The sequence below is a fragment of the Meriones unguiculatus genome, chromosome 7 (assembly GCF_030254825.1).
Source record: "Meriones unguiculatus strain TT.TT164.6M chromosome 7, Bangor_MerUng_6.1, whole genome shotgun sequence".
In the NCBI taxonomy this organism is placed as follows: Eukaryota; Metazoa; Chordata; class Mammalia; order Rodentia; family Muridae; genus Meriones; species Meriones unguiculatus.
The window spans coordinates 7,161,155-7,184,292 of NC_083355.1; the positions used below are offsets into that span (position 1 = coordinate 7,161,155).

General features: G+C 48.3%; 2 protein-coding genes across 6 annotated transcripts in view; one reads left to right on the plus strand and one right to left on the minus strand.

Moving 5' to 3' along the window:
- The window catches only part of Rab37 (RAB37, member RAS oncogene family), a 66,792-nt gene that overhangs the window by 17,724 nt on the left and 25,930 nt on the right, over positions 1 to 23,138 (minus strand). The window lies entirely within an intron of this gene.
- Cd300lf (CD300 molecule like family member f) lies at positions 6,220 to 21,568 on the plus strand. 3 transcript variants are annotated; one of them, XM_021635180.2, is made up of 7 exons: positions 6,220 to 6,383; positions 11,910 to 12,248; positions 13,715 to 13,844; positions 17,714 to 17,841; positions 19,749 to 19,771; positions 20,161 to 20,295; positions 20,678 to 21,568. In XM_021635180.2, the coding sequence occupies exons 1-7, from the start codon at positions 6,341 to 6,343 to the stop codon at positions 20,831 to 20,833; spliced, it is 954 nt and encodes a 317-aa protein (XP_021490855.1). In that variant the 5' UTR covers positions 6,220 to 6,340; the 3' UTR covers positions 20,834 to 21,568. The 3 variants fall into 3 exon arrangements, with proteins under 3 accessions (XP_021490855.1, XP_021490862.1, XP_021490870.1); XM_021635187.2 differs by having other exon boundaries at positions 13,736 to 13,844; XM_021635195.2 differs by having other exon boundaries at positions 13,781 to 13,844.

Here is a 23,138-nt window from a genome sequence, read left to right on the forward strand (position 1 = left end):
TCAGTGCTCAGCACTGTCCAGCAGGAGGGTGAGAAGTTCAAAGTCATCCTTGTCTACATAGTGATGTCAAGGCCAGCCTGGGATACATAAGTCTTTTTTTTTTTTTTTTTAACAAACAGACACCCAAGAAAAACACACAAAACAAAACCATCAACATGTCTAGCTAGACGGTAAACTCACGTAATCTCAGCACCTGGGAGGCACACACATGAAGAGCAACATTAAGGCCAGCCTATGCCGGATGAGGCTCTGTCACAACAAAACAGAACAAAACCAAGCCCAGAAAAAAAACAACAACTACAACAAACAAATACCAGGTGTTCAGATATCCTGGTGTCATGGAGACGTTTGAAATAAGGACAATGGAGAGAAAAACATTATAAGACATGACAGTCAACAAGTTAACATCCTTCACAGCATAGATTGCTCCCAGAAAAAGAACACGATAGGAAAGTGAGCAAAGCCTGAGAACATGGTGTGTGGGGTGTGTGTGTGTTTGTGTGTGTGTGTGTGCACATGGGAGGTTTTATGTGTCAGCACAGCTGGACAGCTGTTCCAGTTCTTCAGCCCCCTTTCACTTTCGGTATTGCCTCAGAGGAATCTTAATGCGGTTCACATTTCTGTGCGGCCGACTTGAGGTCTGGTAAGTTTGGTGGTCCTCAACTGCACAATTAAAAGGCCTTGAAAGCAAAGCTCGTTTCCTTGGGGGAAAAGAAATTTTACTTCAAGACTGTAGTATCTTGGCCTAGGTGTGGTGGTGCACACCTCTAATGCCAGCCCTCAGAAGGCTGGGGCAGGAGGATTGCAAGTTGGAGCCATATAGTGAGTCGGAGGTTAAGATGGGCTGGTCAGTGATCCTGTCACACACACACACACACACACACACACACACACACACCAGGCACATGCACACACCATGTACACGCATGTACACACACCTACAGCCTCAGCTCCCACCTGAGAATATCCAGGCTTTGATGGCTTTCACTGTTTTGGACTTTAGGCTAACCAGACCCCACAACCATGGAAGCCAATTTCTTAGAGCAAACTGCTGTATGAGAGTTAATCCTTCTCGTTAGCTGGAACTGAGATATCTGAGGAGTGCTAAATCGCACGTTTGGGTGTGCCTGTGAGGGGATTTCCATTTAGGCATTTTGATCACAGTAACAGAAAGCTGACTAATATACTTGTTTCTGTCGCTCTAGAGGAGTCCAGCAGACAACAAAATTACAGTAGTTTGAGAACGGTTGACGCTGGCTTGCATTTAGGGAGTGGGTATTCATAGTGGGAGAGAGCGATTGACAATACCAAAGTTACCGACGCAAATTCTTCTGGCTCTTTTTGCAGAAGTGCACCAAGGTATATGTGATAAGGTTCATTAGGACAAATGACTCATCAAGTAGGTCCCAGGGCAGCAAATTCTAAAGTATGCATGGTAGAGGGCAGAAGACTTGCTGTATGTTTTAGCTACTTTTCTATGTCTGTGATGAAACACACGGCCAGAGCAACTTGTAGAAGGACGGGTTTATTGGAGCTTGTGGTTCCAGGGGGATAAGAGTCCATCGTGGCAGGATGGACTATGACCAACCTTTGGGTGCTACATGGAGCATCTCCACCATGCAGCACAATTCACAGACCCTTAGAGTGCTAAGGCTGGCCATCAGCATTTCCCTTTCTGGTGACATTCGTTTCATAGGACAGCTTTCCCTGCAACACACAGTAACATGTTGGGTGACAGGTGACATCAGTTTCGCGTCAGTGTGCCCTGATTCCTGGGACAGACGATGCATTTCTGTAGGAAGAGATTAGATGAGTGAAATCTAAACATTAATGTTAAGCATGTTCTCTCATGGTGAGATTAGGGCCAATTAATTTCCTCCTTCCTGCCTTATTCTCTGTTCCCTACAATGAGCGTGTTTCTTTAGTAGTTTAGACAAATGTACTATTTTGAAGTATTTATTTGTTTATTTATTTATTTTGAGACAGGGTTTCCCTGTGTTAGCCCTGGCTGTCCTGGAACTCTCTCTGTAGACCAGGCTAGCCTGAAACTTAGAAATCTACCTGTTTCTGCTTCCCGACTGCTGGGTTAAAGCGGTGCCCCACCTCTGCCTGGCTTTATTTCTTCTTTTTACTTACATGTTTATGTGTGTCTGCCTGTGGGTATGAGCACATGCGTGCACCTACATGTTGAAGCCAGAAGATGGCGTTAAATCCCCTGGAGCTGGAGTTACAGGTGTTTGTTTGCCACCCACTGTGGTTGGTGGGAATCAAATCCAGACCTTTCCGAGAGCAGCCTGTGCCCTTAACCTTGTGGCATCTGGACAAGTGTGCTATTTTCATTCAGAGGCCGCAAGAACTCCACTGCTCCATGGCTGGCTGCGATCTGAACGGCACTGAGGAGACAGTGAGGTGGGGTGAGATTTGGGGGAATGAAGTCAGGCGTAAGTGCTGTGAGAGAGACATATGGAAGAGGAACACACAGGAGCCCAGCACAGCTACAGCTGCGGAGCAGAAGGCAGGTCTTGCTTCCAGGGGCTCTTAGGGGCTCTCTGCTTTTCTCTTCCAGCACTGTAATGCCGCAGTGAACTGTTCCAAACTCAAGGGCAGAATTCGAGTCAGCACTTGGTCTGAGTGGCTCCCTGGTATGTCTAGGGTCTGCAGGCTGGTGACCAGGGTAGCTCAGCTCTGCTATTTGTCTCTGGTGTCCACCCAGCAGGCCAACAGGCTCCTGGCAGAAGCAGGAAGTGCAGGAGGAAATATAGGGGCCATAAGTAGGGCTGGGGGCTGGCACACCCCATTTCTGCTGTATCATAATAGGCAAAACAGGTCATGAGTCTGTTCTGCGTTCAAAGGGAACAGACTCTCTTTAGAGAGAAAAGCTCTGAGGTAAGAGGATGTGAATCCGAGGGAGGGGTCATGGCGCAGCTTCTTCAGGCCCGACGCTAATGCAATCCTGGGGCCTTCTGAGGAAAAAAGGGCACGGGGTCTTGAAAGGAACCCCACACAGCTAAGTGTGTGGCAATTCAGCTTCAGTGACCACAGGACAAAGTCCTAGAAGCCCTACTCAGTGCGGCTGAGAAGGTAAGCAGGAGGGCAGGAAGCCCCAGCCATGATGGCAGGGTCAGGATTCGGGGAACAAGTTCGAGAAAGTGTGGCTGACAGTTGCTTTTCATCATTGCAAGATTTAATTCTGTGGATTATTTTCAATTCTATTGTTTAGTTTTAAAAGATTTATTATTATTATTATTTTGCCTTTTATACCACTTTATTCCAATCTGAGCACCTCAATATAAAACTAAACATGGGTGAATTATTTTCCTTACTAATTTTGAGTTACTGTAAAATGTACAATTCTGCTAGCAGCCCAACACTTTAAATAGATTAAATCATCTGACACATAGTAGATTTCATATATAAAACACCTAAAATAACTAGCGTAATGTACTGATCAAAAAAATAAATAAAATGGACTTGGAAAAACAGTGCTTCAGAATTATTACTGATAACATTGTAATACCTGTGTTACAAATTGCAAGTACATTGTTTATTATGGTTCTAGCCACGTAAGAAATGCAAAGTCCCCTTCCTTTCATAGGGGAAGGAAGAACTAGCTGTTTTAGTAAGTGTTTATTTGTTTAGGCAATTCTTAATTAAAGGATTTATTATGATAGGGTGGTGGCTGAGGTAGCCATTGTGGCATCAGCCTTTAATCCCAGCACTCTGGAGGCAGAGGAGGCAGGCAGATCTCTGTGAGTTTGAGGCCAGCCTGGTCTACAGAGTGTTTCAGGACAGCCAGGGCTACACAGATACCCTGTCTCTAAAAACAAACAAACAAACAAACAACCCTCCCCCCAAGATTTGTTATTATAATTTGTGTGTGTGTGTCATATGCGTGTGCATGTGAAGGCCAGAAGAGTGCACAGACCCCAGAGGAGGAATAGCACATGGTTGTAAGCTCCCTGACATGCATACTGGGAAGCAAACTCAGTCTTCTGGAAGAGCACTATGCCCGTTTATCTGCTGAACCATCCCTCTCGGCCCGTTTTTAATTTTGTACGTGTGTGTATATCTGCGTATGGGTCTGCGCTTGAGTTCAGGTGCCCAGAAGAGGAGCTTGGGTTCACTTGAGTTGTAGTTACAAGCAGCCGTGAGCCAGTGTAGATGCTGGGAACCGAACCTGGGTCCTCTGCAGAAACAGTATGCGGTTTTAAATGCTGAGCTATCTCTCCAGCCCTCTATTGCTTAGCCTTTGGTTACTGGTCTTCATAGCACACTTTTTTTTTCAAAGTTACGTTTGTTTGTTTGTTTGTTTGTTTACCAGAAGACCCCTATGGACAGCACAGAGATGCACACATACGCGCACACACACAGAGACATACGTACACATAACATATCATTACATATCACATACAGACAATGCACATGCATACACAGCTTCTTCCACAAATAATAATACATACAATGGACGTGTGCATACATGTGCCACACATTTTGTAAACAGAGTGCTTTAGGGGAGGGAGACTCTTCAATGGTCTCTTCTGCAGGAACTCATGTCTAACCTGGAACTTACTATGTAGGTGAGGTTGGCCTAGAACTCCTGATCCTCAGGTATGTACCATCATAAATGTCTTCAATGACCTGTTTCACCAATGGGGACATGCAGCCTGGGGGGGGAGGGGTTAACTGAGTTTTGCAGAAATCAATGACCAAGCCAAATCTGAGGCCTCCACTGGGTCTTTGAGAACACAGGGCCCCCGAGTACCCCGACTCTCTCAGCATCAGCAGAGGCCCTTGTGTAAGGAACACTCTCATTGTCACTCACAACGGATTGGATAAATCTGTGTCCTTGATTCAAAGGGTGGCCCTCCATCTTGGAAGGGCCAGTCTGAGAGGACCAGGATCAGAGAATCTGGCCATAGGCTCTTGACAGACAGCTCCATTTTGGTTTGTTTGTTTTTCGTTACCTCTATCCAAGAAAGGAAAAATTGCTTCTGGACCCTCCAAGCTTTCTGGGCCCCCCCAGTCTGCTGACCACTGCCCTGAAAGGCACTCCCCCACAGGTCGCAGAGGACACCTGTCTCTGTACATGTGTGCAGAGTCCTGGGAAGAGACCTGTTTGATCAACGGTGGTGAGCGAAAGACTCCTTGTGCCCTTGTTGGCCCTTCCTTTACGGTCTAGAAAAAATGTAAAACAAGTGGCCATCTCTGGCCACATCCTGGAAAAGCAGTGGCTTATCAGCGGCTTGTGTTTTCAGTGTAAACGGTCCCTCCCACACGCCTCTTCACCTCTGGTTAGCCTGGCCAGGGCTTTAGAGCACTGTGAAGCCAAGGTGTATATGGTACTTACCAAGAGTGGCCCCGTTCTAAGGGCTTGCTGTAAAGGGGCGTGTGTGTGATAGAGGGGGCCTGGTATCAGAATGAAAAGTGACCCTCAAGGCTGGCCTTCCTTTCTTTCTTATTTGGACAAATGGTTACTGTGAGGAGGTGTGGGGTCAAGGGTTAGAGGTTCTGAATAGCAAGGTGGTTTCTTTGTGTGTGGTGGTAGCCCTGGGATAGTCACTAAATTTCGGGGGGATTCAGGCTAAGTCCGAATCTATTACCCAGTAGGCTGGGGGGCAGAGTAACAAGTATGTTCTCAAAGCAGGGATAATTACGTTATCCCTGTTTGTATATCCTAATTCTCTGAGCACCTCTCTTTGTAGTCTTGTAACGGCTCGGGGAGCTGAGGATCAAGGCCTTGCTTGTGTTAGGCAAGAGCTCTTCCACTCAGCAATCCTTCCTCTCCTTCTTTTAGACAGGTGTCACTACGTAGCCCAGGCTAGCCTTGAGCTTGCTATGTAGCTCAGGTTCTTGTCAAACTTTCAACTTCCCTGTTTCTGCCTCTCACAGTCTTGGGTTATGGCTGTGCCCACCACTCATGACAAGGATGGCTTTTGACACCTCCTCAGCTTCCTCCTGGCTCCCCATCCCAGACTCTGATACCCTTCAACCTATTGAAGCTTTGGCTGTGTGGGCTCCAGCAGCTCTGGCTACAGCTGAGGGGATCTAGAACCACTGGGCGCGCATGCACAGAGCAGGAGGCCCCTAGTTCTCTTTCCAGAGAAGTCACCCTGGCCCTGAGTAGAGTTTCTCAAAACCCTTTTCATAAGCCTGACTTCTCGCATTACACTTCACTCACTCTACCTCCTTCCTCTTTTGGTTTTATTCGCCAGTGGGAAGTGGCTGCAGGAGGAAGTGCCAGGGTGAGAGTGAGGGAGATCAGAGGCCAAGGAGACGAAGGAGCGGAGCATGTAGTCTGCTCTTGCTGGCAGGCTCCACCAAGGCCGATAGCTGTGGGAAGATGCTGCTGCCGCTGCTGGTCCCCTTTCTCCTCTGGATCTCAGGTGAGCATCGGGGTTAGGCACCCAGGGGAAGTGTTTTTCGAAGGGAACAGGGTGCCCATCGAGAAGGTGTCACACACTTACTGCCCCAGTGTTGTGGCATCTTCGTGTCAGAAACATTGAGCCCTTAAACCCGGTCCCAGACCACTGCAGGGCTGATCATATTTAAGTCAGACAGCGATGGGCCCCCCTGGTCTTTGAGAGACGGGGAGAGCCCTGGTTGTTCGGGAGATTATCTGATGGAGCTGGGCTGTCATCTCGTGAATGTGTTCCAATAAGGGAAGGCTTTGGGGAAGAAGACGTGAGCATGTGAATAGGGTACCGAAAAGAGGAGATCTGCTGTTCAGAACTGACGGAGGGGTGATTCACAGCCTCTGGGACAGAAGGAAAGAACAGAAGCGACCAAGGGGCAGAAGAGGTGAGGAGGAGGACAGGAGACAAGGCCACAGATAAAGGGCTGACAACACTTTCTTGTGTTTTGAGATGGGTGGGGGGGAGGCTTCCCTATGCAGCCAAGGCTGGCCCTCTAACTAATGATCCTCCTGCCTCAGCCTCTATCTCCAAAAATGTTTACACTATGATTCCTAACAGCAGCAAAATTACAGCTACAAAGCAACAACAAAACTAATTTTACTGTTGGGAGTTCCCCACAGCGTGAGGAGCTGTATTAAAGAGTGGTGGCATTAGGAGGCCGAGAACCACTGACGTAGTGCATGCTGAGTTACCACGGAAGGGGGCTTCCTACGCATGTACCCTCACACTCAGAGTGCTGTAGCTACAAGTGGATGGATACAGTTCTGAGCTCTAAGAAAGAGAATTTACTTTTGAACACAATGATAGAGTTCTAGGTGTGGTGATGCACATCTTTAGTCTCCTCATTTGGAAGACAGAGGCAGGTGGATTTCTGTGAGTTTAGGGACAGCCTCGCCTACATAGCAAGTTCCAGGCTAGTCTAGGGATGCACAGTGAGACGCTATCTGAAAACCAATCACACAAAATGAGGGATTTGCTCTCTCCTTTTTTCATGCATGTTCACCATGTACTTGGGTAATTGTCTTCTCCTCTCATTTCTACTGATTCCCTACCTCTTCCTTAAATACTTTCATGTCTGTTTTGTTGTTGTGTTGTTTTACTCTAGATTTTGTGTATGAGAGAAAACATGTGATGTTTGTCAGGGTTTGATCTGCAGTTAAATGTACTTTCCTGCAGACATAATTGCATATACATAGCACATGTTTATCTATTTATCTGTCAGTTTTATGGTTGGGAGTCACCACAACATGAGGAACTGTATTAGAGAGTCACAGCATTAAGAAGGCTGAGAACCACTGCGCTAGAGCACGCCAAGTTAGACTGCAGAAGCGTTTTTTTTTTTTTTTGTTTTGTTTTGTTTTTGTATTCTGGTGGCTTCCACTGTGTCATTGGGCTTCTCCTTTTGGCTTGAAATGTTATCAGCAAATGTCTTTCAATTTCATACCCTTAGTCCAGACATTTCTAGGACTCTAGAATCTTATAACTAAGTGTGTATTCAGCTTTCTTAGTCAGATGCTGGCATTTCAAACCTGCTTGGCAATTAAAAAGGCTTGTTTCCCCCCGCCCCCCCAAAAAGGACCCAAGTTTGATTCCCAACACCCAGAGTTGAGTTTCTCACAACTACCTATACCTATCTCTGATGCCCCTTTTGGACTCCACCGGGACCAGTGGTCACGTGCACATACCCATAAGCACATATCCACACACACATAGCATAAAAAAAGAAAGAAATTTAGGTATAGTAAGACCCCGACTATAAAACAAAGGAAGGAAGGATAAAAGAAGGAAGGAAGGGAAGAAGGAGGGAGGAAGGGAGGGAGCGAGGGAAGGAAGAGATTTCAAACATGGCCTGACCAAATCTTCCCCGATCCCCCTCTTCCTTCTGATTCCCTGTCTTAATATTTGGCAACTCTGTATTTTCTTAGTGCTCAGGCCAAATCTGGGGGGATGGGTGGTGGCATCCAACTCGAATGACCTTCTCCCCGACTTTGAGTTAAAATCTTAAGTCCTCACAGAGGGCTTACAAGGAGCTCACTGCCTGATTTCTTTCTGTACCACATCCCTGGTCTCCTCTCTTCTCCCTGGCTTCCTTGCCTGGTTCAACTCCCTTTCCCATGTGGCCTTGAACACACTAGGTTTGCTTGGCCCCAGGGCTTTGTGTCCCCTTTGCTCTGTTCCCTGTGTGGTCCCAGGCTCCTCACATTCCCCATATCATCATTTCTCGCTTGGCTTTCGCTGATGACCTTAATTAAAAGCTCCTCCTGCCAGGGTCTGGCCAGCTCCACTCAGGAGGCATAATCAAAAGGAGTGGGAGTTCTAGATCATTTCCACCTACCGAGGCCAAGGCGTGAGTTACGTGAGACCCCACCTCAAAAAGAAAACAAACACAAAAACAAAACAATGAGACCTTTGCTCTCTTTCCCCCATTGTCTGTGCCTCTCTCTCTCTCACCTTAGTAGAATGGAAGCTTCCAGAGCGTGGAGACTTTTGTCCCTAAAACTACAGTGGGGTGATAGTTAGACAAATAGCAAACGATAGTTGCACAAATGAATGTCTCCATTAGAGAGAAAATGGTCACGTTCAACACTGCTCTTCCCATCTTTCTACCTTTGTAGAACTGAACAACTAAGATTATTTTTTTCTTTAAAGATTTTATTTCATATGTCTAACAATAGGGCACCAATGGAATGAGATACATGACTTTGCTTTTATTTAGTTTACTATATTATACATCTTTCAACAATGACCTAAAAAGAAGGACTAGCATTTGTCAAAAATAAAAACAGATTTTATTTACTGTGAGAGAGGGGAGAGAGAGAGAGAGCACACATGGAAGTCAGAGGACAGCTTATGGAAGTCAATTCTCTGTGCTCTGTCATGTCCTCCTTGCTTTGAGGAGTCAGAAGAAATCTTTCTTTCTCAGGTTTACTCTGTCAGGTATTTTTATCACAGAGACAAAAACCAAAACAACAACTAACTAATGTCCCAACTAGATCTCAAAACTTCTTAGATAGAGTTAAAAGAGAGGGAGAAAAACAATTAATTAGAAAAATCTGTAGCATAAGGACAAAATAGCATATGTAATAAACATGTGGTTAAAATAAACAGTGAAAAGCCTAATTAATTGAAGGCTATTTCATAATTGCTAAGCCACCTTCCTCCTCCTTTCTCCTATTTGGTTGGGCATGTGTGTGCTCTGTGCATTTGTCTGAGAGATGGTGGACCTGAACGTCAGAGGACAACTTTCAGGAGCCCGTTCTCTCCTTTAACCATGGAGGTCCTGGGATCAAACTCAGGTCATCAGGCTTGGTGGCAAGTGCCTTTACCCACTGAGCCATCTCACCAGTTCCCCAAAATTATTCAATGTACCCTGACTCTTTCAAAGTTGAGGAGACAACGTGCATTTTCAGAAGAAGCCCCTCTCACTGTCTAGAACGCTTGCGACACTACGAGGCAGGGCAGTGTAAAATCAGCACGGGGTGGACACGAAGGTCAAAGGAAGAGAATGGAAAAATCCCATCTGAAACTCAAAAGTTTGCTTTTTGACAAATGCACCGACTCAGTTCATGCAGACAACGGGGCCTGTGTGCCAGGGGCCACAGGATATAGAAATCGGCCATTCAGCCAAGGTGGATGACCACAGCAGCCCCCTGGACCTCCGCCCTCTCAGGGCTGTTAGATGTGGCCTTGCTGGGCCTCCCCAGGGTGGGCACTGAGAGTCCATGTCCTGGGGACCTGTGTCTTCTACTCCTCCCTCTCCTACCAGCACAGCATGAGGATTTTTGTGAGAGGACCTTTACCAATGTGTGGATTTGGGGCTGGCGAGAGCAGTCACTGTGTGCACAAGAGGACTTGAGTGTGGATCTCGGGAGCAGGCTGTGGCTGCTCGTGTGCCTGTCGCCCCGGTGCTGTGGGGGAGGGGAATAGAGACAGGGGTGGATTGCTGGGGCTTGCTGGCCAGTAGCATAGCTCCAGGCTCAGGTGAGAGACTCTCAAAGGAATAAGGCAGAGGGGCTAGAGAGACGGCTCAGCCATTAAGAGCCCTTGTTCTTACAGAGGACTCTGGTTCACTCATCAGTAGCCACACAGTGGTTCACCAACATCTGTAACTCCAGGTCCAGGGGACCCGACACCCTCTCCTGGCCTCTGAAGGCACCAGGCAAGCATGTGGTACACAGACAGAAGCAGGCAAAGCAAGTGACCCCACACATAAAATAAAGATAAATCTTTAAAAAGAATAAGGCACAGAGCGATCCAACAGGACACCATGTCTTCGCTGCTGTCTGCATATTTGCTCAGGCTCATGCATCAAACATGTATGTGCTCCCACCCATATATTACCTGTGTGTGTGCGCGTACACACACACGTTGGATATAAAGGTGGTGGGGGGGGAATAACTGGTTTTTTAGTCAGAGTCTCACCATGTAGCCGAGGCTAGCACTCACTATGTAGCCCAGGCTAGCTTTAAATTCCTGACCCTGCTGCTTCAGCCTCTTGACTGATGGGTTTAAGTGTATGCAAAACCACTCCTGGATGTTGTTTATGAAGTCGGGGCAGGGAAGGTGTTAGGGATGGAACCCAGTGTGGCCGCTTGTTTTTCGTATCTCTATTTTATTTGGGTTATTTACTGCCTGGACCTCCCTGCAACCAGCCCTTTAACTCTGGGTAAGAGAAAGGTTAGTGGGGGAGACGGAGCACCGACCCCTTTGCTTCTCCCAGCTGACCAGGGTCAGTTGGGTTTTTTTTTTGGGGGGGGGCAATACCAATCTCTGTCCACAGCGAATGCAGCAAGCAGTCTCCCACAAGCCACTGTGCTGAAACGTTTCTCTCTGCCTCCGAGCCGCCACGCCATCTGCCTCAGGTCTCCCCAAGCCGCTACAGGCCATGCCAACACCGCATACCTCACCTTCTCTTCAGGCGCTCGTATTTATCACCCTCAGAGTCCTGGACCACATCCCTCTCCGTGCAGCATGAGGCAGGCTGTCAGCTGGCAAAGACCACTCCCTGCACCAGACAGTTTTCAGCTGTGGACAATCTAAAGCTCAAATTAAGGTCCCACAGTTGGGATTAAAACAAAAACATATTTACACGACATAACTGAGTTTCCACCAAAACTTCCATTACAAACCAGGGTCTTGCCACACCAGCATCTCTCTATGTAGTTGGTCCTGGCTATCCTGGAACTTGCTATGTAGACCAGGCTGGCCTTGAATTTGCCTGTTTTTTTTTTTTTTTTTTTTTTTTTCCCACCGAGTGCTGGAATTAAAGGCCTGGGCCACCATGCTTGGCCTTTTGTTTTTTTGTTTGTTGTTGTTTTCCCCAGATTTTTCCTGGCTCCTCTGACTCAGAAGGACGTTAAGGGATGGCAGGCACCCTGTCTTGGAGAAGGGGTGTCCCTCCTTTGACCACTATTCAATTAATGCTGCTTTTGTAATTGGCTCTGTGCCTCACCCTTGGAGTGGAAGACCAGTGGTCCATGGGTTTGTATTTTCCAGGCTGCTCCACTGCTCAGGATAAAATCACAGGTCCAAAGGAGGTGAGGGGTCAGGAGCAGGGCTCCTTGATGGTGCAGTGCCGTTACTCCTCATCCTGGAAGGATTACACGAAGTACTGGTGCCGAGGAGCTGTTTGGAAATCATGTGAGATTCTCATTCGAACTGATTCGGAGCAGTTGGTGAAGAAGAACCGTTTGTCCATCAGGGACAACCAGACAGACTTCATCATCACAGTGGCCATGGAGGAGCTGAGGTTGAACGATGCCGGTGTTTACTGGTGTGCAATTGAGAGGTCTGGTTATGACCACAAGTTCAAAGTTGATGTGAGCATTGACCCAGGTAAAAGTGCATGCATGTTTCTTTAAGTGCCCTCAGGTCCCACCTGAAGGAATTAGCTGTCACTCATGTGAGCTGTTGCATTCTGGGCGAGGTAGAGTCCTGAAGTCCCATACACCCTTGACTGATTGCTTGGGATTAGTAGAGAAGACAGGGAATCTCTTAAATGCGTCCTGACCCCTGAGGATTCCATGCACTTTCCCCTCTTCTTGACACAGTCCATCTTGAGTCTATTGCCAGGAGAGGATAGGGTGGTCATTTCCATCTCTAGCTTTTAGGCCAAAGATAACCACTTTCAATGGTTCCTGCCAGTGCTTTTCCATGGAAAGTGTGTCTTGCTCTCTGAGAAGCTCTGGGTGTTGCCTTCACCTGATGCTGTTCTCACTCCCACTCTGTATCCATCCTGAGATCTACACACAGTTGCATTTCTGATGTCTGCAGTGTCCTGAGGAGCCCATCTGTGTTTGTTTGTTTGTTTGTTTGTTTTTTACTTAATTATATCCTCTTCCATAGTCCTTCTAGAATGCAGAAACTCGTGGTGGTGGTGGTGGTGGTGGTGGTGCCAGCGGTGGTGCCAGCTCAGAGGTCTTGGTACATTGGCTTGGAGTTGTCTCTCTCTTGGGTTCTGCTCTACCACACTCCAACAGACAGCACCATGTCACAGGGTCCTTGTAGGATACAGTAGCAGATGAAGGCGGCCAGTCCACAGTCACCAGGGCTCCCTGAAGCTCAGTATGGTGCAAAGCTTGCTTTATCTTGCTGAGCTCTGACAATCCTTGAAAGAAGGTTGTCCCTACTACTGAAACTTCTTAACTTATCCCAAGAAAGTGTCTTCCTGAATGTTAGGATTTTCTTTTTGCTGTGGAAGAATTTTTATTTCTTTTATGGTGGGGGTGTTTTACCTGCGTGCATGTAGGTGCCTCACATGTGTGTCAGGTGTCCATGGAGGCCAGAAGAAGGCATCAGATGCCCTAGAACTTACAGATGGTTGTAGGACACCATGTAGGGGCTGGGAACTGAACCTGTGTCCTCTGCAAGACTCTCTTGTGATTTTAACTGCTGGGTCATCCCTTCAGCCCCAATATTAGCTGTTTTGTTTTTTTCCCACATGACCATGACCTTAAACCTTTTGAATCTAGGTTATGTTACCCAGTCTTCGAGTTTCCTGTCTGGTCCTGTCTTTACCTGATAAAGCTGGAGGGAGGTGTTGGCTGAAGCACTGTCACAGTGGTTGGGGAATTCAGGTGCCCTTGTTCACCATCCTCCCTGGACTTGTTTCCAGCCCCTCCTGCCTCAGAAGCTCTGGGCTCTCTTAGAGACCAAGAGGACACTAGTGGTCCAGCTCTAATTGCTTGCCACAGCCCTGCTCCGGGGTCCTCTGGCTGGCATGGCCCACGCTCACAGCTTCAGAGCAAGGGCACACTATATGTGGGTGGCTGGAATGGTGTTCTAATCTGTCTTATGCCAAGCACCTCAAGCACCCATTACAGTGCCAACCACGCTTCCCACCACCTCCGTCACCGTGTTCACAACAGAGACTGTCACTGTAGAGGAGACCAGTGTGTTCTCAACGCTGAGCAGCCACTACTCTGATGACAGGTAAGCCGGTTTGGACGCTGCTGTCCCTCTGTGGTCCGGTTCACCCAAACTCTTCCAATGGTCTCTGAAATCTCGGGCTCCATTTGTAGAGTTAAGAATGCTTGCCTTCAGTTCCCAGGGAGCCCTAATCCTGGAGCAGAGGGTAGTCTGGAGGTTTGTTGGTTCATTTGCTCATTCATTCATCCTACCTAAACTGCTGCTAATTTCTTTCTGGTAGGCATGTGTTGAGTTCTAGAGACATGAGTAGAAGGCCTCAGTGTGAGAGAGTCGCATAGGAAGCCAGCAAGGACAGCATGCCCAGGATGTGTGTCAGTGTGACACAGGGCTGTAGGGACACAGGGATGGCTTTTGACCCAACTTCTAGGAGGCCATTGATTCCCTAGAGCTTTTCAAATGAGTACTGGCTCAGTGGTTTACGGTATTGGCTGCTTTTGCAGAGGACCCAGGTTAGATTCCCAGCATCCACGCGGTGGTCACAACCACCTGTGACTCCAGTCCCAGGAGATCCAATGCCCTCTTTTTGGCCTCTGAGGACACTGTACACATGTGTACACACACACACACACACACACACACACAATAAATAAATAATTACATTACCGTTAAAGTTAGAACTGTGATATTGGTGATATTGGTGGGTCCTAGATGTCACTAGCCCATGTGTCGGCTTATGAAGAGATTTTTCCCCCTTTCCTTTCCTCTCCCTTCCTTTCGTTTTCTTTTCTTCTCCACCCCCCCCCAACAGAGCCTCCTGCAGCCCAGGCTGACCTTGAACACACTATCTAGCTCAGGATGACCTTGGACATGCGGTCTTTCTAGCCCTGTCTCTTGTGTGCGAGGATTGTAGGTGTATGGGAACACCGAGCTTTATGCCTGCCAGGGATTGAACTCAGAGCTTCATGCATGCCAGGCAAGCATGCCATGCTCTTGCCTGAAATGCACCCTCAGTCTGATGTTATTTTTGACCCTGCCTATGATCACTCCATGCGGAGGAATGGGTAGATTCAAATGTACCTATTTTACAGAAGTGAAAACATGGCCCAGATGGTTTCCTCAGTGAATCTTGACTGATCTTGTAAGTTTTTGACAAGGCCAGGACCTGGTTTATTTTTTTAGTAATCAGCCCAGACACCTGCAGTCAAAGAACTTTCTTGACTCTGAGAGGCCACTTCTCGTTTCTAGTGCCCCCTCCCTATAACTTTGTGTTTGTCTCTTTATTTTTAACAAATCGATTACTTTATGTGTAGGAGTGTTTTGTCTGCACTTTTGTCTGTGCACCGCTGTGTGTGCTTCGTGTCCATAGAGCTCAGAAGAGGGAGTTGGATCCCCTGGAACTGGAGTTACAGATGGTTGTGAGCCATCATGTGGATCCTAGGAACCAAAACCAGGTCCTCTGCAAGAGCAGTGAGTGCTCTTAACCACTGAGCCATCTCTCCAGGACCAGGACTTTGTTTTTAGATATTCCAAGGGCTCCTATTGACGAGTCGTTTCCACAAAACCCTAATAGAATAGAAGATCCCCCATCTTTCTAGCGCCAGGAACCCCTTCGCTCCCCTCCCTGCTTTGCCCTCTGTTTTGAGGCTTTTGTTTTTTTTTTGTTTTGCAGTGCTGAGGACTGAACTTGGGGCCTCAGGACATGCTACACCTATGGCCCTCCACGTGGCTTTTAATAAGTAATAGTTGACTTTCCTCTCCTGTTCATCATTGCGTGCTCTCTCTCTCACGTGTGAGTGTGTGTGCGTTGCCAAGACAACTGTTGTTCCTCCACTGTTGTTCCGAAGGCAGCAGCTGTCCTTCCTTCCATCTTCCTTCCTCCTTCCTTCCTTCCTTCCTTCCTTTCTTCCTTCCTTCCTTCCTTCCCTCCCTCCCTCCCTCCCGCCCTCCTTCCTTCCTTCCTTCCTTCCTTCCTTCCTTCCTTCCTTCCTTCCTTCCTTCCTTCCCTCCCTCCCTCCCTCCCTTCTTCCTTCCTTCCTTCCTTCCTTCCTTCCTTCCTTCCCTCCCTCCCTCCCTCTTTCCTTCCTTCCTTCCTTCCTTCCTTCCTTCCTTCCTTCCTTTCTTCCTTCCTTCCTTCCTTATTTCCTTCCTTCCCTCCCTCCCTCCCTCTTTCCTTCCTTCCTTCCTTCCTTCCTTCCTTCCTTCCTTCCTTCCTTCTTTCCTTCCTCCCTCCCTCCCTCCCTCTTTCCTTTCCTCCTTCCTTCCTTCTTTCCTTCCTTCCTTCCTCCCTCCCTCCCTCCCTCCCTCCCTCCTTCCTTCTTCCTTCCTTCCTTCCTTCCTTCCTTCCTTCCTTCCTTCCTTCCTTTTTTTCTCTCTCTCTCTTTTTCTTTTTTCTTTCTTTTTTTCTTTCTTTTTCTTTTTCCTTTTCAGAGTCTCTCATTGGCTGGAGCTCATGAAGTAGTCTACACTGGCTAGCCAGGAAGTCCTGGGGAATCCTCCTGTCTTCATGCCCCATCCCCCAGCATCAAGATGACAGGGGCATATCACTATGTCCGGTTTTTTAAATGTGGATGTTAGGCTGAACTCAGATCCTCACACTTTGTAAGTCAAGTGCTTTATTGACTGGGCCATCTCCCCAAGCCCCAGTTTCTTCTTGTAAGGGTACTGGTTGCAGTAGATTAAAGCCCATCCCAACGGCCTCACCTAGAGACCCTATCTACCTTCAAATACAGCCACATCTATAGGTACCCAAGGGAGAATCTATTCCAAGCCTTTCTTCTAGCTTCTGCGTTTGGCAGCAACTTTTTATTTATATATTTAAAAATATTATTTATTTTTATTTTATGTGTGTGAGTCCTTGCCTGCATGTATGTCTGTATACCACATGGGTGTCTGGTGCCCATGGAGCTCAGGAGGGGGTTCTAATTCCCTGGAACTGGGTGGTTGTGGGTTACCATGTGCAGGTATTGGGGTGGTAACTGGGCTCTCTGCAGGAAGAGCGAGCACTCAACCATGAGCTCCTCTCCAGCCCGGCTGGCAGCAATGTTGATGTTCTTGACTTGCAGCCGTGTCACTGGAATCCCATCCCTGTCATGTGCCTCCTCCCTACGAGTGTCCAAATCTCTCTCTTAATAAGGAGAGGTCACACACACCTGTAATCCCAGCACTTGGCAGATGGAGGCAGGAGGATCAGGAGCTCAAGGTCATCTTATTCTACATATTGAGTTTGTGGTTAGCCTCGGCTACCTAAGTAACAACCCAAAACCAACAAACCAACCACCACCACCACCACCAACAACAACAAAAACCAATAACCACACATCTAAAAACAAGAGAACTTGGGGCTGGAGAGATGATTCAGCAGATAAGAGCATTGGCTGCTCTTCCAGAGGACCCAGGCTCAGTTCCCAGCAACCACATGGCAGCTCACAACTGTCTGGTCTGTAACTCAAATTCCAGTGGATCCAATTCTCACACAAATATACTTAGATATATGCCAAACACCAAAATATAAAATAAAAAGAAAACAAGAGAACTCAAACCAAAACAAACATACAAACCAAATTTCTCTCTGACAAGGATAATGGATGTTGGGTTGGGCCCACCCTAGCCACTCAGTCACATCTACAAAGACTCTCCTTTCACATAAGTCACACTCATAGGCTCTTGGTAAATACAGCTTTGGACCAGCACTATTCGGTCTGTAGATAGGGCATGCATAGAATCGGGGAAGCCTGATTCAAGCCTTTCGTTGTACAGTTCTTGCTGGGCTTCTGGACACAGTCTTTGAAGGAGCCCAGAGCAAGGGTCCTCTGGTTGAAAACCAGAGTTCTGTAGGCCATAAGGTGTTTGGCCTTCCCTGCCACCAGGTGGCGGGGGTTGGGCTCAGAGGAGAGAGGCACAGGCCTGGGCGCACATGTCTCCTGCCATTCCAGGCACAGCAGCGGTGATGGTGGTCTTTTGGATCTCACTGTGCTCCTCCCAGTCATCTCTGCTGTGCTGTTGCTTCTCCTGCTGGTGGTCTCACTCTTTGCTTGGAGGATGATGAAGAGACAGAAGAAAGGTGAGTGTCAGACACTCTCTGGTCCTGAGGCTGAGGCTGGTTGGATGGTGGTGTGGGCTGATGGCTAGCACTGCTGTCTGAGAGCAGGCCTGACGGACTATCCGTGTGGTCTGGGAGAGGCTGTGAGGGAATAGCCACCAGCAGCTGGCAGTCTAAGAGGCTGGAAGTGACCTGGAGCTTGAGGACCGTTTTCAGGATCTGGAGTCAGCCGCCTACTCTGCACATCCTTGCTCCTCCCTGACCTGCCTCCTTCTGGGTTTCCCAGTTTGGGTCTTGGTGGCAGAGTGATAACAGTGACTTCAGGAGAGCAGCCCACTCTAGGGATGTGTGGCTGTGAAGGAGGTGCCGAGCTCACACAGGAGAAGGAAGATGCACATGAGCACACAGGCACTCCCCTATGCAGACACACAGTATAGGTGCCAGCGTGTGTATGCGTGCGTGTGTGTGTGTGTGTGTGTGTGTGTGTGTGTATGTGTGCACTCTGGTCTCCAGGAATCAGGAGCATCAGTGTAACCATAACTCTTGCTCCTCCTCTGCCCATCAGCCCCTTCCCAGGTTGATCTACTTGTTCTGGGTGGCCCCGCTTTTCAGAGAGGAGCACCTTTTCTCAGGATCATGAGGTCTCTCAGAGACCACAAGTTCTGGCCTCAGCCAAGCCCTTCCTGTCTGGCTTCACTTCCACATTTTCAAGTACTTGTATAACATTTCTCAGAATGGTGTGGACCTGAGGTGTTCCCACTCCCCACCCCCAGCCTAGGAGACGTACAGTCTCAGAGGACAGACTAGCCTCTTTTGCTTGTTTGCTTCAAGACAGGGTCTCACTATGTAGCCCAGGCTGTCCTGGAACTCGCTATGTAGACCAGGGTGGCCTTACACTCACAGAGATCCACCAGCTTCTGCCTCCCAAGCGCTGGGATTAAAGATATGCACCACTATTCCTGGTTAGACTAGGCTCTTAAAAAAATAATTGTATGTGCGTGTGTGTGCATTTGTGCACCCTCACTTGCATGCCATAGCACATGTGTGATGATCAGAGGACAACTTATGGGTGTCGGTTTTCTCCTTCTACCATGTGGATTCTGAGAATTAAACTCAGGCCAGCATGCTCGATGGCCAGCACCTTTACCCACATAAGCCATCCATCCTGGTGGCCCTGAGACCCTGCTTCTTATTCATCCCTTCTGCTCCCAAATGCACCGACTGTGACCAAGTTCAAGTATTTTCTCTATTCCTAGGAGTCAGGTCATGTGATACTAAAATCTGAAAGTAACCTAGAACATACAGGGAGGGCATCAAGAAAAAGAAATATAGCAATCCCTCTTTTGCCTATTCTCCCCCTCAAAAAAAAAGCCAGGTCCACGCCATGCTGTCCCAGCTCAGGCATCCTATCTGGGGGGCAGAACACTCAGTCGTCAGGCGGGGTCAAGCATCTGGAGGGAACAGGTCCAGCTACCCCGTGGCTCAGAGCCTGGCTGAAGATGAAGTAGAATTTGAATTCTATGGTGGACTGTGGTGGGATAGACATGAGAGGAAGGACCAGGTGGTCCAGTTGTTAGTACTGGCAGTCATGAGCTTGAGGAGGCCTTGGAGGATGTGTCGGGTGGAGGGATGATGGGAATACAACCAAAGTTACAAGTGAGATGTGGGAGCCTACGGGGAGAGCCTCAACTCCAGGAGAGCTGAGAGCTGACGGGGCCACCCCCACCAGGTTTGCGAAGTTCTGTGAAGTAGAGAAGGGCAGGTTAAGGTGCCTCCCCAGGGGTCAGAATTCTCCACATCTCCCGGCTCTGAGCTGGAGCCTTATTTGTCCCTGCCCCCACCCTGCCGGGCTTGCATGTAGGAACCACACAGATTTCAAGGATGTGCTTTCTAATTTCAGGCATCTCTCTCTCTCTCTTGTCTTTTAGCTGCCGGGCCATCTTCAGATCAGGTAAAAGTGTCCCAGAGGCCAGACAAGCGAGACCAGCATGCTTTTTCCCCCCCTTTCCTCAGTTTCCACCTCCTGGGAGCCTCTATGTCCAACCGCATCAGATAAGCCACATACCAAAGTATCCACAGACTCCTGGCCCCTGCAGGGCTGGGGGGTGATGAAGGGCCTAGAAGCAGCCAGAGGGGTCTAGAAACAGCCAGAGGGAAGAAGGATGAGGGGGTCTAGAAACAGCTAGAGGGGAGAAGGCCTGGCAGATAATGGGGTTGGGGTTGGGTATGGGGAGCACAAGGAGCTAGGAGGCAAGGGGGTGTCACAAGAAAGCAGAGGAAGTAGAATCTGTTTCCACAAGCTGATTCCGTGACTCACATCCTGTGTCCCCCAAACCCCAGGTACAGCAGTCCCTGGAGGGTGACCTGGAGGTTTGTTATGCAAACCTGTCCCTGAAGCAGCCTAGAGCCTCCTGTGGGCCCTCCAAGTCCTCGGCTGGCAAGGCCCATGGCGAGGACGTGGAATACATCACCATGGTATGTCTTTCATGGGGCTATGGAGATGTGAGCCTGTCACTGTCCTGTCACCCCCTTTGAAAGTGAACCCTGTGTCCATGTGGACACAGCTGATGGGGCGGGGGCTCTGAGCAGATGGAGAAGGTTCCAGAAATGTCTCCATACCACGTCTCAACCCTGGGGGCTTGGTCCTAATACTGGGTGGGGAAGAGCCAGGCTGCCCAAGTGGCTCAGGCTACTGACGTGGGGACTCTGTTGCGTTGTGGCTGAAGGTTGTCTGGGGCTCCCGAAAGAATGGAGGGAGCTGGAGCCTTGACTGGCCTCATCTGAGGACTTTCCTGTTTCATCGGGTGGTCACAGCTCCCCTCCAGCCTCTCTGACCTTGTGACCCTCTGTATCCCAGGCTCCCTTTCCCAGGGAGGAGATTTCCTATGCAGCTCTGTCTTTGGCGGCCTTGGGTCACGAGCCCACTTACTCCAACACCGACTGCCTCAACACCTACATTCCCAGGATGAGCCTGGAGGAGACCACAGAGTACAGCAGCATCAGGAGGTCCTAGCCTGTGGCCATGCCTTGATCTTGGTCCCTGAAGACAGCCTGAGAACATGTTTCTGCATACCTGCCTCTGTACCTGCTTCCTTACCAGGCCTAGCGGGTGACTGGAGCTCTGTCCATCCAGCCTTCCTGGCCTTCAGCTCTGCCTCGAGTTCTGAGTCCTGCCTCAGGGGCTCCTTTCACGTCCCCTCTTAGAGCCAGGGTGCCTTGGAAGGAACCACGGAGAGGCTGCTTCAGGGACGCTGTGTAAATCATAACAATGGTAATAATAATACTAGCAATCAACCTTTATTTATTGTTTATCACATGCCCCTCCCAAGACATTTTCACTCCAATGTCCATAATCTGTGAATTGTCTTATACAGTGAAAGAAGGATGCAAACATGTTTACTCTGGTGTTTGAGATGAGTCTGTTTTATCCAAGTAGACCCAAAATAAAATCACAAGAGTCCTTCTAAGGAGGGAGGGAGGAACAAGGAGGCAGAGAGGGAGGGAGGGAGGGAGAGAGAGAGAGAGAGAGAGAGAGAGAGGTGATAACAGAGGTAGAGGGTGGAGTGATACAGAAGAGCCAGGATGCTTCAACAGCCAGAAGCCAAAGAAGACAAGTACCAGACTGTCCCTGGGTGGAGCATCCAAGAGGAATCAGACCTGTCCATGCTAAGGCTTGAGCTGAAGTGAATTGACTGTGTACTTCTGGCTTTCGGAATTGTAGAAGAATAAAGTTGTATTGTTTTATTTATTTACCTTTCCTAAGTTTCTAAATAGTATCTCTCTACCTGGCTCTGGATGTCCTGGAACTAAATAGACTATTCTAGTTGCTATGTAGAACAGGCTGGCCTCCGATCCATAGAGATCTGCCTGCTTCTGCCTCCCAAGTGCTGGGGTTAAAGGGGTGTATCACCACCACCCAGCTAAATTGCATTGTTTTAAATTAAGCCACTGGATATCTGTTACAAGGGGTACTGGAAGCCACGTGGTCATTTGGCCTGGTTAGTTTTTAGTGAGACTGTTTTGACCCAGGATGTTTTGAGATTTATAGATCAAGAAGTGCCTACATACAGATCTTTAAATGGAACGGTTCAGAGCCGAGGAACATGGTGGAGTTGCAGTCAAAGCCTTGGGCCGGGCCACTGCTGTGCCACATTGCCTACTGTGCACAGAGCACATTTAATTTAAGCAGCCTGCCCCTAAACAGAGCGTATAGACACATGTCCATGCTGCCTAGCAGGGATTTCATCTTTTCCATTGTTACACGGTCACAGATCCTCGTGAGCAACATCTTTATGAAGCTTCTGATGCAAAAGAGGAGGAAGGCCAGGGGTGGTGGTGTGTACCTTTAACCCCAGCACTGCGAGGTATAGGCCAGCCCGGGCTACACAGTGAGACCTTGTCTCAGAAAAGAATAAAACAAAACAAAGCAACAAGACACAAACCTGAGAGGATTTGGTTAGTTTGGCTTGGGTGGAAGAGCCCAGCAGCATTGGCTCATCTCTGGACAGTGACCGTGGGCTGAAAATGGGGGCCCTGGCTGCCTGGCTGGCTAAACTTCTCACATTTCAACATATCATTGACATCTACGAGGCTCATGCTTGAGAACTCTGTGAACACACTACCCTCTCCCCAAAACCCACACACTTAAAAATCTTATGTGATTTTAGTAATTTGTGGTTTTGTCAGGACTGTTTTTATTTTTTATTTTTTTTAAAGACAGTAAGTTTCTGGGAGCCATAGAGATGGCTCTGAGGTTAAGAGCATGTACCTGTCTTCCAGAGGCCTTCCATTCCATTCCCTTCTGAGGCTGCGCTCAATCACCTGTACCGCCAGCTACAGGGTATCTGACACCCTCTTCTGGTCCCCACGAACACCAGGCTCATATGTGCCCACACACACACACACACATAGTTAAAAATGGCATGTTCTTTAAAAATACATTATGTTGTCAGTGTTAATTTTGAGTATACGTGTATGGAGCGATCACGCATGTGTCACGGCACCAGGGTGAATGTCAGGAGACAACACAGCGGAGCCAACCGTCTTCTCCCACCTCTACAAGGGCTCCAGGGTTTGAACTCAAGCTGTTAGGTTTGGCAGCAAGTGCCTTTACTCGCTGAGCCATCTTGCCAGCCCACACTCTGGTAACTTGTAGTTGCCTTAGAAGGCTCGGAAAAAGGCATCTGTAAGAAAGACGTACTGCTGGGTGGGATGTTCTGATCCCAAATTGCAGCCGTCTGAATCAATGACTTTTTTTTTTTAAATAGTTAAGTCCCTGAAGGTAGAGTTGCTACATGCACTGGTTCAGACAATTCCAT

Excerpts from the sequence above, each read along its gene's own strand:
- Cd300lf (XM_021635180.2), top strand. The coding sequence starts at position 6,341 with ATGCTGCTGCCGCTGCTGGTCCCCTTTCTCCTCTGGATCTCAG. Across the intron at positions 6,384-11,909 it reads CTTTCTCCTCTGGATCTCAG|GCTGCTCCACTGCTCAGGAT; the intron begins GTGAGCATCGGG and ends TGTATTTTCCAG. Across the intron at positions 19,772-20,160 it reads CCGGGCCATCTTCAGATCAG|GTACAGCAGTCCCTGGAGGG; the intron begins GTAAAAGTGTCC and ends CCCAAACCCCAG.